This window comes from Calidris pugnax, unplaced genomic scaffold (assembly GCF_001431845.1).
Source record: "Calidris pugnax isolate Ruff unplaced genomic scaffold, ASM143184v1 scaffold38, whole genome shotgun sequence".
Taxonomy (NCBI): domain Eukaryota; kingdom Metazoa; phylum Chordata; class Aves; order Charadriiformes; family Scolopacidae; genus Calidris; species Calidris pugnax.
The window spans coordinates 19,672,211-19,686,490 of record NW_015090995.1 but is presented as its reverse complement, the minus strand read 5'-3'; the positions used below and the strand labels follow the sequence as shown (position 1 = coordinate 19,686,490).

Below are 14,280 nucleotides of genomic sequence, written 5' to 3'. Positions count from 1 at the left end.
GGTGAGGCGGCTGCGGTGCTCCATGAGGGGGGCGGGCCCGGTTTGCCCCCTTCCCGGTGTGAGGAGCGGCCTCCTCGCCTGGCTGCGGCCCTCTGTGGCGGGGAGGCCGCTCCCTCCGCCCGAAGTTTCCTCCCCCCCACCCCGAGGAAGGGTGAGAAACGAGAAGGGTTGGTGTTGGGGCTCTTCAGCAGGGGGGTGTCTCGCTTGTCTGGATGCGGCCAAAGAGATGTGCGAAGTCCCCGTGGGGCTGAAAACGCCGTTTTACCGGCAGAACCACGGCCTTGGCTCCGTCTGTAACCCAACCGGCCACTTTCTGCTCTTTTGTTGTGAGGAGCCGTGGGTTGGCTTTTCTCCTTGGCTGTCAGCGTGTAGGATTGCTCGGGCCTGGGATGAAGTCACGGTTATATTTGGGGATCCCTAACGGATCGGCCCTGCTGGGGACACGTTTAGGTTTTTTTATCCCAGGAGTTGTCTTTCTGGGGGGAGTGAAGAAGTGAACTAAGCTGTTAAAAGGTCTAGATGAAAATGGAGTGGTATATCTGTTTTCTGTTATTATCTGAAAATGATGCATGTATTAAAACGTCGTGTTCCCTCTCCTTAGGTCTTTGAAACTCACTTGAAAACTAAGTGTATTTGGCTTAGAGGCTTTCCACAGGATGAAAACATGCTATAGTTTTTCATTTTGTTTGGGTTTTTGTCTTTTTTTTTTTTTTTTAATTAGGTATTTGAAGTATAGAAAATGAACTTGCTATAACAACATGGCTCTTGATGATGAGAAGGAACATAAATTCAATGCGCTGATCTGTAGAGAAGGCTCCAGGGAGAGAGACCTTATAACAGCTCCTTCCAGTATCTGAAGGGGCCTACAGGAAAGCTGGGGAGGGACTTTTTACAGGGGCTTGTTGTGATAGGGTGAGGGGGAGTGGCTTCAAACTGGAAGAGGGGAGATTTCAGGATGAATTAGATCTCAGGAAGAAATTCTTTGCTGTGAGGGTGGTAAGAGCCTGGCCCAGGTTGCCCAGAGAAGCTGTGGCTGCCCCATCCCTGGAGGGGTTCAAGGCCAGGCTGGATGGGGCTTGGAGCAACCTGATCCGTTGGGAGGTGTCCCTGCCCAGGGCAGGGGGTGGGACTGGATGATCTTTAAGGTCCCTTCCAGCCCAAACCATTTTATGATCTGCAAGGGAATAGTAGTTCTGTTACTATATACCAATGAGTGAGGGCTACTACTTAATTGACAAACATTAAGACATTTTGTAGCATGAACTTCATAAAAGTAGTGTGCCTTAATGAGTTGTTCTTATTTGTGGCTCTGAATTAATTACAGTTCGGAGAATCTGAGTGAGAATGAAGCCTGTAGTACCAGGTTTATATGTGTGTAAACCTAGTAGGGTGTCCATTTAACAGGTGGCTTACGGAGGGGTAAAAACATGTGAAAAATCTGGACTCAGAAAGTGGAGCAGCGGAGAACTCAATACCCCTGGCTCCTGGGGGAGTGCTATATCCAATAAGCACAGTAACTTTTAAAGGGGTTCTTTTTTTTAATTATGATTTCTTTTTATTTCTCTCTTCTTCTCAGGAACGTTGATCTTTTCCTAAATGCCTTACTTAAATCTTAAATTTCCATCTCGGAAAGGAGACAATGTTAAGGGTTGGACAGATTATGTAGGAAGGGCAAAGTTCATTAGTAGAAGTTGTTAAAGAATCATTGTGAAGCTCTCTGTGTTATAGATAGGTCACTGAGTTAGATATCGCAGTATCTCAGGTTACTTCATTTTGCTGATGGTTATTCAATGAGTATTTTGTCAAAAGAGATTTAAGAGACCACGGGAGTCAGAAGTTGTAGCTCTTCCTCTACTCCATGAGCACTAATAAAATTCCTTATCCCTGTTCTCTGACAAAAGATTAAAATATTCTGACTGGCCTAACTAATCCTCATCTCCAGCCCAGTGTTGCACTGCTACTCCACTTTGGGAATAGAGTAGCTGCTGGGTGTCTTCTAAGCACATTTCCAAGTAGTGCAAAAAGTTGATGATATTAACTGTCAACATTCCTCAGAAAAATTTGGAAAATTCAAGTATTTAATAAAAGTGATTGCCACTTCATGTATTATTTAATTATTTTTCTTTCAATGGTACTGTAGTGATGGAGACCAACCTTTGATAGTCCTTCACAAACATAGCAGAAAATTACATATTGAATTTATCTGCCTTCCTTCATCACTTACTAGGAAAAACCAGCCGTTGGATGTCTGTAAGCCTAGGGTATCTGTTCTTCATTTGGTTAATCTATTCCTTTCCATTTCAGTGTGACCAGTAGTTAATTAGATGCTAGCATGTCTTGTAGTATTGTATTTCTTTTCCTATAAGCTTAATTGCCCCAAACTGCACAACTGTGTGGGTATGGAGAGAGAACTGATCTCCTTCTGTGATGTTGTCCACCAGAACTGGATTGAAGTCCCAAATAAGAAATTTTTGTGAGGCGTGGTATGACATAGGTACCAATAAAAGCCTTAGAACTGGATTGAAGTCCCAAATAAGAAATTCTGTATACTTGTGTAAATTCATTTATGCTTGCAAATATGCATTTTAAAATTAAGTAGTCATGCTGGGATGTATGACGGAATGGTGGCATATTATTGGAAAAAAAAAATCTTTGCTATTGACTAGCAAAATTTGACAGTCCGTGGTAGGTAATTTGCTAAGAATAAATTTAGCTTTACATGAGAATGTGACTAGCAAAATTTGACAGTCCGTGGTAGGTAATTTGCTAAGAATAAATTTAGCTTTACGTGAGAATGTGGTTCCACCTGAAGTCGAAAAAAAATACTGCTGCAGGAAGGTGGCTCGTTGTCACAGGTTTAAGCACTAATTTGTCAGTAGTTTCTCTGACGAAAATGAGTAATATTGTTCACCACAGAGTTTAAAAGCTTAATTCTCTGGATTTCACTGGCTGTGATGTTAAGGATTTGTTAAGATTGCAGTTGTCAAATATAATTAATGTTATTAGAACACAGAGTATTCTTTTCTTCACTTGCACTCTTCCTTTCTCTTGACATTGTGTTACCTCATGTCTGTGAGAGCAGCCACTTACATTCCTGATCAAGGTGTGTTGCAAATCTTGTTTTACATAGGAGCTATTTCATGCCAAACTTTAAAGCTCAGTAGGGCTGCACACATCTCGTGTTATTCATGACAAGACCGTTGCTGTCAATTTAGCATTTTTGATTTGTCATAATAAGAGCTTAGAGTTGAAACGTCAAACTTCAAATCACCACAGAAGATAGGAGATTGCCTTGGTAACATTGACACTACTGTCCCCCGTGCTGCTCTCTTAAAATAGCTTAATAACAGTAAGTTTTGTTACCTTTTGAATACAGATGAGGCCAGTGCAGCTAAAGTGCAGTCAGGTAAAATTTTTGAAGGTTAAGGCTCAGCTTTTGGAATAAATAATTTCAGAGTGTAAAACTTCCGAAAGTACTTCATAGTGCAGTGATGCTAGCAAAATCCTCTACGATGTATATTATAAACATGCAATAATATGCATATAGAACACGTCTTTGCATGTTATTGCTAGTGGCTAGTACTAAAATTTTCCTGGCTGGAAATATCAGGTGTAATTTGTAGAGTGTTTTTGGTTTGGTCTCTAAAAGATAGACACTAGCCAATATATATTTTACCCAAATACATTCTCTCTAGAGAAAGAGCGAGGCAATTATCTATCCGTTAGTAGGATATAAAGTAGAGTACATGGCTTTATAAACAGTGTGTTAAGATAAGCCTCTAAGTGCAATATTTACTGTCTGTCAACACAAACATATGTCAGCTCTGAAAATGTTTCTATGAAAAGGCAGACGCTTACAAATGTCAGTCGTTCATCATCTGTGAATAAGTCCCTGGCTTACCTTCAGTGTCACTTAATCTCTTCAACATGGTCAGAAGTGCTTGGTTTTTGTCCTTCAGGCAGATCCAATTGATGTTGGAAGCAGAAAGCTTTGCTTGAAAAAAGGCAGAACTTGTGAAATATTTGTTTAAAAACTTCATGTGCTGTATGGAATTAGAATGTTAGTCTAGTTCAGTTATGCCTGCACTGATTTGTTTTGTTTTGCACATGGCTTTACAAAGATGATTCAAAAATAGTTTTTAAATGCTGTTATTTTCTGTGCTGCCGGATTAGAAAATGGCCATCATCAATGCACTAACATTAAAACACTTAGAAACCTTAATTTGTATTTCATTGAAACATTGGATTCATTTTCCTAATTTCTTTTCAGATAACAGAAGATTTCCTGGCAACGTACCACGCCAACTATGGCTTCCACGCAGATGATACAGACAGTTCATCTGCTTCTGGCACAGCCACTGAAAGTAAGCAACCAGTAGGTTCTAAGACATCAGGAACACAACCGTCAGCAAACGAGAAAGGACCAAAACAAACAGATCCAAAGCAAAAAGCAGAAAAACGGAAGCTTGAGCCAGGTAAGTGCCAAAGGGTTTTGCTCTGTGTAGGCTGCAACCTGCATGGTACTGAGTGGAACCTGACAACTGTTCAGTGTTACCGTGTACAGCAAAGATCTAGGTTCTGAATATTTCCAGAATGATTTTTAAATTGTTTGGTGCTTCATAGGTATCCTCCTAAGTACATCTACAAGGTGGAAAAAAGGCAAATTAAGGCGTGTTCAGAACTTTTCCTCTGGGCAAGAAAACTTAGAAATCTGATGGAATGTGAACGTTAGTGTATGCTTAATATATTACATAACTGAATTGAAACTCTATTTTTAGGGTGGTTTCATGTTGAAGAAGACAGAAATACAAATGTTTATGTGACTGGTAAGTAGTAGCATTTATTTACCTGCTTTAAGCTCAGGATGGTAAAAGAAACTCGTATATGTCTCACTGACTTCTAATATTACCTATTCGGTCTGCCACTTGCAAGCTACTTAATGTTATGTTCCTGACTGCATAATGTCTTTGTGACCTTTAAATTGCAGATGTGGGAAAGTAATATAGGGGACATACTCCATGCTTTTATCTTTTAAATGTGATATTCAGTTATGTTCCTGACTGCATAATGTCTTTGTGACCTTTAAATTGCAGATGTGGAAAGTAATATAGGGGACATTCTCCATGCTTTTCTCTTTTAAATGTGATATTCTGTGAGCTGTGTCAGCCAAGTCACTAATTATTATTTTTTAAGTAAGCTACAACCAAGAAAAAATAAACTTTGCAAACTCCTAAGGAGTATTCACTATACATATCATTTAATGTTTTAATCTTTAATTTTTCTTTGATGTTGTAAATAAATTAAATTACTGGATGAGAAGGAAACAGTAAGAACCAAAAAAAAGCTAGAACTGAGTAAACGAGTAACGGAAGCTCAAATGAAACTACTTGTATGTTTATTATGGAATTTCTCTACCTGTTTTGGACATTGGGGTGCTATCTTTAGGTGCATACACAAAGGTACATTTGGTGGTCCTGAGCAGTCACAGAAATGCACACACTTGAATTCTCAGAAGTCTTCATCCAGGCCAGACTAGCACAAACAGTCCCATAATTTTCTCCCTCCGTTTTTGGGGTTTTTTTTTCTTGTCCTCAATTCAAAGTTCAGACTCGGAAAACTCCATACATTATCAGTTGCTTTTTCTGTCTCATTTGTGGGTGGAGAAAATAGTTGTCTGTTTATAGGTTGGGTGGGTTTGTGGTTTTTTTTGTCTCCCATCCCTAGAGGTGGGGTGGAACTTAAAGCTTGGGCAGGACAGTTAAGTTTGTATACACCAGTGTGGCTGCTGCAGTGTCGGTATCAGGTATAACACTAAGGCTCTAGCTCTGCATATTAGGGTGCACAAAGGTGTTGCTGTATGTTACACCTCCAAAAAAGTAAAAGGATTTTCAAAATACTGGTATAAAGTAATGTTTAAAAGGTAATATCAAAAATATTGGTCCCAAAGCAGTGGTGGTTTCTTACTGTATATGTAAAATTTTGTCTTTACATTTGACACAGTTCATTTAAATAAACACTGTGGGGTTTTTGTTCTGATGAGGTTCTAAAAGAAATCTGAACTTACTCAAGCATTCTGGTTTAATTTATTTTGCAGGTTTACCTCCAGATATTACTAAAGATGAATTTGTACAAGTCATGTCAAAATGTGGTATCATTATGCGGGATCCTCAGACAGAAGAACACAAAATCAAGCTGTACAAAGACAAGGAAGGAAATCTTAAAGGTGATGGCCTCTGTTGCTATCTAAAGGTGAGTGGGGCACTGAAATGCAGTTTTCCTTCCCATTGAAGGTGCTTGTGGCCACTGAGTCAGAATCACATTCAGAAGATTCTTGAAATATCTGAAGTATAATTTAAAGTGGAGGTGTCTGATTTATTGCAGAACTGCTGATTTATCTAGTTGTGCACCTCATTAGTTTCTTCTTATCCACCTGCACCCTCCCCCTGAAAATATCCATAATACCTGCTGAACACGTCCCTACATGTTACTGTCTGGGGTATCAGTGATTATGGGGTGAAATTGGGGACCTCTTCACATTTTACTTTGAAAGTATGCCACTGTGTGGCCAAGAATACAAAAATAAGAAGACAGGAAGGAACATACCATAGTCCTGTATTTACAGTGTTTAGTTGAGAACTGGTGAGGTTCAGAACTGTTCTTGCATTCTGTATTAGCCTATAAAAGTTCAGGCTGCAATACTATTTCTTGCATGAGTCTCACTTGTGAAGCATTTGGAAAGGCTACAAGTACAATCTGCTTTAATTCTGCAAGAAGCACCGGGCAGTAATAAATCAACTTCCTTGTAGTCTGTGCTAGTTTTGTCATTTTAGTAGTTAGGGCTGTTTAGTGCACAAGTATAGAGACACTCTGTGCTCTAAAGGACTTCTAGGAAAACGTTAAAAGTTATGTTGGAGCCTCAGAGTGCTGTTCTTCTAAAAGTGATACAAACTTGCTAGAAAATCAGCCCCCTGACATTTTTTTGGTCTCCCTGGTGAGTCCATCAGATGGCTTGATGATTGCAAATCAGGTTTTGTGACATATTGAATGAAACGTGTGCAGTTGCTTTGGGGAGCATTAATCCACTGCCGTGAAGAAATCCTGGGGTTTGAGAAACTCAGAGTTGGCAACGCTTTCTCAAGAGAGTTGACAATATGGTTTTCAGTGACAGCAAATTGGTGCTTGGCACAAAATTGTTAATTAAATGTTACTGGAATTATTTGACGGCGCCATGTGTTTTAAAGCTTGTGATCTGTTTTATCTTTGAATAGAGAGAATCAGTTCAACTTGCATTGAGACTTCTGGACGAAGCAGAAATCAGAGGCTATAAATTGCATGTTGAAGTTGCAAAGTTTCAACTGAAGGGGGAGTATGATGCAAGCAAAAAGAAGAAGAAGTGTAAAGACTACAAGAAGAAGTTGTCTCAACAGCAGAAGTTGGTATTTTTTATTTCAGTAAAATACTGCTTGAATTCTAAGTGCTATTAGTAAAGCGCTGCTTTCAAATACAGTGCTATGAGTTATGTAAAAAAATTGAAGTCTTACCTGACAGTGAAATTGCTTAAATATCACATGCTTGGAGGGAAGGAACTTCTAAATTAAATGTTGACTTAATGAACTTCTTTGTGATTGACACATTAAAATAATACATAGGGAGCCAAGGTCCTTTCAGTTATAGAAGAAAATATTGCAACTCTGAGGAGATAAAAGACACTTTATTTCTCAGTATGTGAGTGTGCAAGTCCTGTCACCATGTCTAGGCTTACTTTTTAAAAATAATAACACTCTGGCTGTCCACATAGTGTTTGTACCATAGTTTATTTGCTGCAAAGGGCAAGGTGTGCTGACTTCTATAGCAGCAAATACTAAATATCTCTGTAAATTCCCCCAGACCTCTCTCTCTCTGGTCTGAGATACGCTAATTTTTTAATTGTACCTACATTCATTGCTTTTGTCACTTAAAAACTTTTTTTCTGCTTTTCGGAACCAAGAAGACATGGATTAAAGAACAAAAAAAGTTTAAGTATGTAGGACTCTTAATATTTTAACGAAAGCAGCATTCCACTAAACATTTTAAATAGTGTTGCAAAAAAGTATTGTGCCAGAGTTAAAGGGAAAAAAGTCTATTTGGCATCTTATCAATTAAAAATAAAAGCAGCTTGAAACGTGTCTGTCTCAGAGATACATGGCTAGTTCTTGCTGTAAGTCATCTCCTGGGTGGAGAGAGAGGGGTATGAAAATAATGAACTTCCATTTGACAGCAGTTTGTGTGAATAAACTGACTTCAGTTGCTTTTCCTTTTGGAGTTGAAGAGCAGAATTTACCTGCTACTGCCTTCATTGGAAATCCAAGTTTTCTTCAGCTGAAGTAGCAGATACAAGAAGGAGCTTAACATGATTTATTTATTTTTCCTCCCAAATATAAGGTTTTGAGGTTTAGAAGTGTAAGTGAATGTGTCTTTTTACTGCAATAGAATATGAAGTAGGGATTTCTACCAGAAGTCATAGAAGATATGCCCTGAGTTACATTGCTAGTTTGTGGCTGTAGCTCTGTACGTTGTGGAACAAAATACATCCTGCTGCAATGTTTGTGTGAGACTGAAGGTGTTCTTACATCTTTGTTTAAATAAAAGCAGTTAAATTTTCCCAAAGGGAATGGTGGATCTCCTTTTTTTACAAAGTAAGTCAGGAAAAAATTGCGAAATACTGACTTTTTTATCATACTTGGCAGCAACTGGATCCTCTATCTGAGTTGATAATTAAAAAGGAAGTAGATTTTTTTCAGTGTTTAAGAAAATGTTTTTATTCTTAATATTATAGTCCCTCTATGAGCATTTTAGTACCTTGAAACCTCAACAGATTTTTTTCAGTGTTTAAGAAAATGTTTTGATTCTTAATATTATTTATAGTCCCTCTATGAACATTTTAGTACCTTGAAACCTCAATTGCTTTGTAGAAGTGGTAAAACTGGATGATGATTGCGTTTTTTAGAAGAGTAACTTAAGTCTTTGTGTCAAAATACGTGTTTTAGTTGATGTATTGCAAGAAATGCCAAATTAATGATTTTTTTTCAACAAATACTTGTAGAAACTGAAGAGAGCCGCAACAATATCTTCTTACTGTTGCTTCATTTCATTAGACAGCTGGATTGGAGGCCTGAGAAGAAAGACGGCGCAACTCGAATGCGACATGAGCGCATCGTTATTATCAGGAATATGTTTCACCCAAAGGACTTTGAGGTAGGTGTGTGCAGTTGGCTACTGTAGATTGTGCTGTTATCAGTAGCATTGTCTGAGCTTTTGTCTTAGCAAAATTGTGGGTAGATGAGAATATTTGAGTAGGATGTTTTTTTTCCTGTGCCAAGCATCTGTTTAAAATTCGTTCATCTATTTCCAAAGAAAACAAGACAAAGTTACATACTTTTCAAATTGGCCTTTTTCACTGTGTTCCTTTTTGGGATGGAAAGAGGAGTCGGCAGTAACTTTTAGAATGGAGCAGCCAGCACAAAAGCCTTATTAATAAAGTATTTATTAAATTCAAATAAAGGCTGTCTGTCAGCTCCTAAGTGGCTTTGAAAGTGCAGCGTAACAACACTTAATTTATGAACTTTTAATACATTGGCAGATGTGTTCCACTGGTAAATGAGCAGCCAGCACAAAAGCCTTATTAATAAAAGTATCATTTATTAAATTCAAATAAGGGCTGTCTGTCAGCTCCCAAGTGGCTTTGAAAGTGCAGCATAACAACATCTAATTTATGAACTTTTAATAGATTGGCAGATGTATTCCATTGGTGATGGGGCAAAAACAAAGCTGAGAAGAAAGTGCTTCTGTTTAATCTAATCTGTGTGATTGGGTTGCAGGAGGATCCCTTAGTGCTAAATGAGATCAGAGAAGATCTGCGGACGGAGTGTGAAAAGTTTGGTCAAGTAAAGAAGGTTCTCATATTTGATGTAGGTATTCTGTACAGGTTGTGTTGGCAGAATTGATGTAATGTGCAAATAGGCAAAACATTTAGGATTCTTTAAACATGAGTGGAGCGTTTATTTGGGTTTGTGTGTTTATTTTATGGAAACTTGACTTAATCTTCCACTATTTTAAAATTAGCTGGTTTGGGAATTAATTTATAAGCCCCTATCTACTTAGTCTATGCGAAGGCAAACTCTTAACTCTTACTAATAACTTAGATACACATCACAAGTTTGAAAGTTTATAAACACATTTATTTATAGCTAAACTAGCTGAAACATTTGTTTTCTGTGTTCAAAAAGTCTGTTCTGTGTACCAGTAGAACAAAATGTGTAACCTTGCAAATTGAATTTTTCAAACCCGATTGTGTATGATCAGGATGGAGCTATATCCTGATGGATTTTTGTAAGACAGTCTAAAAGATGGTGGAATAAATACACTATTTAGAAAACTATTAAGCATAAGCTGTCTCTCCTTACAGCGACATCCTGATGGTGTGGCTTCTGTGTCATTTAAAGAAGCAACAGAAGCTGATCTTTGCAAACTAACTCTAAATGGGAGGTGGTTTGGTGGCCGCCAGCTCAGTGCTGAAACGTGGGATGGAGTCACCGATTATCAGGTAGCCTTTCATGGTCTGTTTCATCAAATGTTTCTTCCAAACTGAAAATCTGTTTTAATTTGAGAAATGCTTGGTCTTCCCATCCCCTTCCCGCCCCCGCCCCATCTTGCTTCTTGTCAAAAACTGCAAGGATGTTTCAAAAAAAAAAAAAAAGATATCATACTTAATTATTCAATTTAGCAAAAATGAAAAGGACCTGCTTGTTAAAAAGGATGTTAAAAATTGTGTGTTGGAGTTGTCAACTTAGAGGATTAGTCACTGGATGTACAGATCATTAGTCCACACTCAACAGGGCCTGTTGAAGTCTTGAGATATTACTGCAATATAAACATTTGTATGGTTCTATCTGTCCAAATATTCATTTTTTTCCAGTATGACTGTAATGATGTGTATAAATGTATCTTTAATAGGTGGAGGAGACTGCAAGAGAAAGGGAAGAAAGGCTCAAGGTGTGGGGATCGTTTCTAGAGGATCCTGATGCAAAGGAGCAGCAACCGACATCGGATTCGGATGCCGCAACAAGTAGCGTTAAACTGCCTGAAGGCAGACAACCTGCCAACGTTAATGACACCTCTAAGGATGTAAATGATGAAGCCCATAAGAGGGAGAATAATGGTGAGGGCGTTAATGAAGATGGTGCTCCATCTACAGACAGCAGCCTTGCAGGCAGCGATGGGGAAGCAGATACATAACACCTTTGATGCTTTACGAAAGCGTGGGTTTTAGGGTGATGTTTGAGTTGATCCCTTTCTTCAGGGTGACTGCAGACAATGTTCATATGAATATATGCATATTAGAATGTCATCAACTGTGTGCTTTGAAGTTTTCATTAAAAGCAGTATTTAATGAGAATCTAAAAGTTTGTATTAATTGGCTGTTCAGGTAAAGTAACTCAAGTTGCCAAGAATGCAGTAAAACCCATCAGGCTTCTTTTGTTCTAACTCTGTGTGTCAGTGTTTCATTATGTAAGTGTGAAATACGTTCCAACCCTTAAGTTTCTGTAACTATACGTAACTTAAATAATGCAAAGCTATTACAGGATTTGTGGATTTCCCTGTTAATTTTCCTGTACCCTTTCGAACCTGGTATCTCATCCTCAAAAATGGTTCTTGTCCTGAGTACTTTGATTCATTTTATGGAATAGATGCCGTGATGCATAAAAGGTGAAGGCATTGGATATATTGCTGTGCTTTACGTGGAAAAAAATGGTTCTTGTCCTGAGTACTTTGATTCGTTTTATGGAACAGATGCTGTGATGCATAAAGGGTGAAGGCATTGGATATGTTGCTGTGCTTTACGTGGGAAATGATAAGAGCAGTACCAAGTTGCAAACTTGAAGGAGGTGGAAAACAAACAAGGTTGCTGTAGCCAAGATAAGGCGAACTGAGTGAAGGTAGATTATTAAATCACAGCATTCAGTAAATTCTTTTTTTCTTCCCCTGTTTAGATCTTCTCTTGAGGCTTAGATCTTCTGTTGAGGCTGGAATGATGTCAAGGAGACTAGAAATGCATGAGCACACACGTTCTGGGCCATAGTGAATTAAATTCTCGTGGTCTGTATGCGCTAGGTATGCAAAATAGGCTTTTGATTGATGTGTTTGCTTTGTTTAGTTATAGCTTTAATATTAGCGTAAACATTTTTATTTAACTTTGTTAGATGATGAGGTGAGTTCTCTTCAACATTTTAGTTTAGCCTTACGTGCTCTTTGAAGTGGAGGATCTCCCATATTTCATAAAATTTCAAGGCTTTTGGCAACTTGAACTACAATTTGTTGTGCAAAAGTTAGAATACTTGAAAATACGCTTTCAAATAATACTCTTTTCTATGGAAAAAAGCAAATGCTAACCCTCTTAGAAATATTTCCAAAAGCAAGGATTGAGAAGACATTCTAACTTTAGATATCTTAATAAGTGGCAGGCTTTCAAAAATAACTTTAAGGGAGCTGTTTTGGGCATAGTCATTCCTCATTTCGAATCCCATTATTTTGATGCCTAAGGATTGAAGAATACAGACTTAGGCACTAAGCAAGAAGAATACAGACTTGGGCACTAAGCAATTAAAATATCAGTGCTAAATTCATAGCACGCTGCTTACGTGGGTTGTTACTAGTGCACATTTGTAAGAAGGATCTTTTGAATTTTTTAAATTCATAGTGGATTGCAAGAAACCATAAATGCTGATTCTTGTTATTTCCATCCTGAAGCATTCGGAAAGCTCTGAATCGGTGTTTTCAAACTTTGTGCTCAGAGATTATCATCTGTGGCTTTTTTCCAGAAGTCTATACAGTACTCTAAACTTGTTGAAGGCTTTTTTTAATATATAATCAATATGTATGGGTAGCTAACACCAGTCAGAGCTTCTGAGTTAACACTTGCCCCCGTAGTTACAAATTATGTCTTTTGGTGACAAAATATGTGGTCTTAAAACAGCGGTGATATTTGAATTCTGGGTTTAAAAGTCTGGGGGGCTCATTGTAAGCTGGCACGACAAATTCCCAATTTTGAGGTGCATTACAACAAGAGCCGTATTGCCAGCTAAGAAAGACCATTTTTCTCATCTTTGCAAGCATGCAAATTGTCTGTTTCAGCAAAAAAAGGCGTTGAGGGAATCTGAAATTCTGCCGGGTGCATCGCTGCACGTAGTGGAATATTCAGATTGTATCTTGAGGTTGTGTTGGTTCTGCCTTCGTTATTTTTATTGGTAATAAGCACCACAGACCTTTGAGGGGTGAAGGTTTGGGCGTATGAAGAGTGTCGTGTAGTGGGGTGGGTGTTGCTTTCAGTGCTCCTTTTCTTCCAGCTTCTAAACTCCAGGCTTTAGATCTTGCTAGACTGTTGTGTTTTGTTAGCTTTTTCTTTTTATTGTTTTTTTTGTTTTAAGAGAGCCTAGTCCTGTAACACTCTACGCAGTTAAATCACCTGTTTTACAGTGGAATTGCAAGGATATAGGGAAACTGTGGACAAATGTATAAATATTGTACAGTTCTATGAAGCCTTATCATGGTATCAGATATAAGAAAATAAGGTTAGTGTTAGTGTTTGAAAAACGACTTTGAAAAATAAAGACTCATTCTATGTGCAGTAACCTTCCTCTCTCCAATTGATGTACGAATTTGATTGGCTTGCTTCAAAAGTCAAATGTGATATTAATCTTTTCACCTTTTTCCTCTCGACTTCACAGTGAAGTAGAGCACCGACAGAGACTGAGACCAAATGCTTTTCTGGCTTTCCTATTAACTAGGATTCCTAAGAAAATAAAAGCTGTTTTTTTCCATGCAAATATGTTGTTCTGAAGTGCGACATTACACTCAAACTGATATTTTCCTTTTGTCTACCTCTGTTCCCCAGTAAAATGTAAAAATATATTTTTATAAACTATTCATTGAGTTGTTGAGGCATTTAATAGTCTATGGAGAGGTTAATGCAGCTGTAACTTTCTTTTCAGCAGATTTTCATTGAGACCAAATTCTTTTGATGTTTTCCTTTTTTAAATGATGCAAACTTTTATAAATTAATTTGGACATAAATGAAAATTTTCCACAGAAGTTAAAATTACTATTTTGAAGTATGATGATGAAATTCTTGTACTGTAAAGCAGTAATGTTTAATACCAAATTTTAACATATTGGAAGCTGATTTTTAAACTTACGTTTTTTCTCACTAAGCAGCATCGTAAATAGGTAAGAAGACCCTGCTGC

The 14,280-nt window shown here is 37.9% G+C and overlaps 1 protein-coding gene across 1 annotated transcript; it reads left to right on the top strand.

Annotated features, from left to right (window-relative positions):
* The first annotated feature begins 4,252 nt into the window (after positions 1-4,252).
* On the top strand, positions 4,253-13,862 carry LOC106895613 (HIV Tat-specific factor 1-like). Its single transcript, XM_014955123.1, has 9 exons — positions 4,253-4,475; positions 4,779-4,826; positions 6,095-6,249; positions 7,269-7,432; positions 9,135-9,234; positions 9,858-9,947; positions 10,445-10,582; positions 10,993-11,197; positions 12,030-13,862. The coding sequence occupies exons 3-9, from the start codon at positions 6,136-6,138 to the stop codon at positions 12,116-12,118; spliced, it is 900 nt and encodes a 299-aa protein (XP_014810609.1). The 5' UTR covers positions 4,253-4,475; positions 4,779-4,826; positions 6,095-6,135; the 3' UTR covers positions 12,119-13,862.
* The last annotated feature ends 418 nt before the right edge of the window (positions 13,863-14,280 follow it).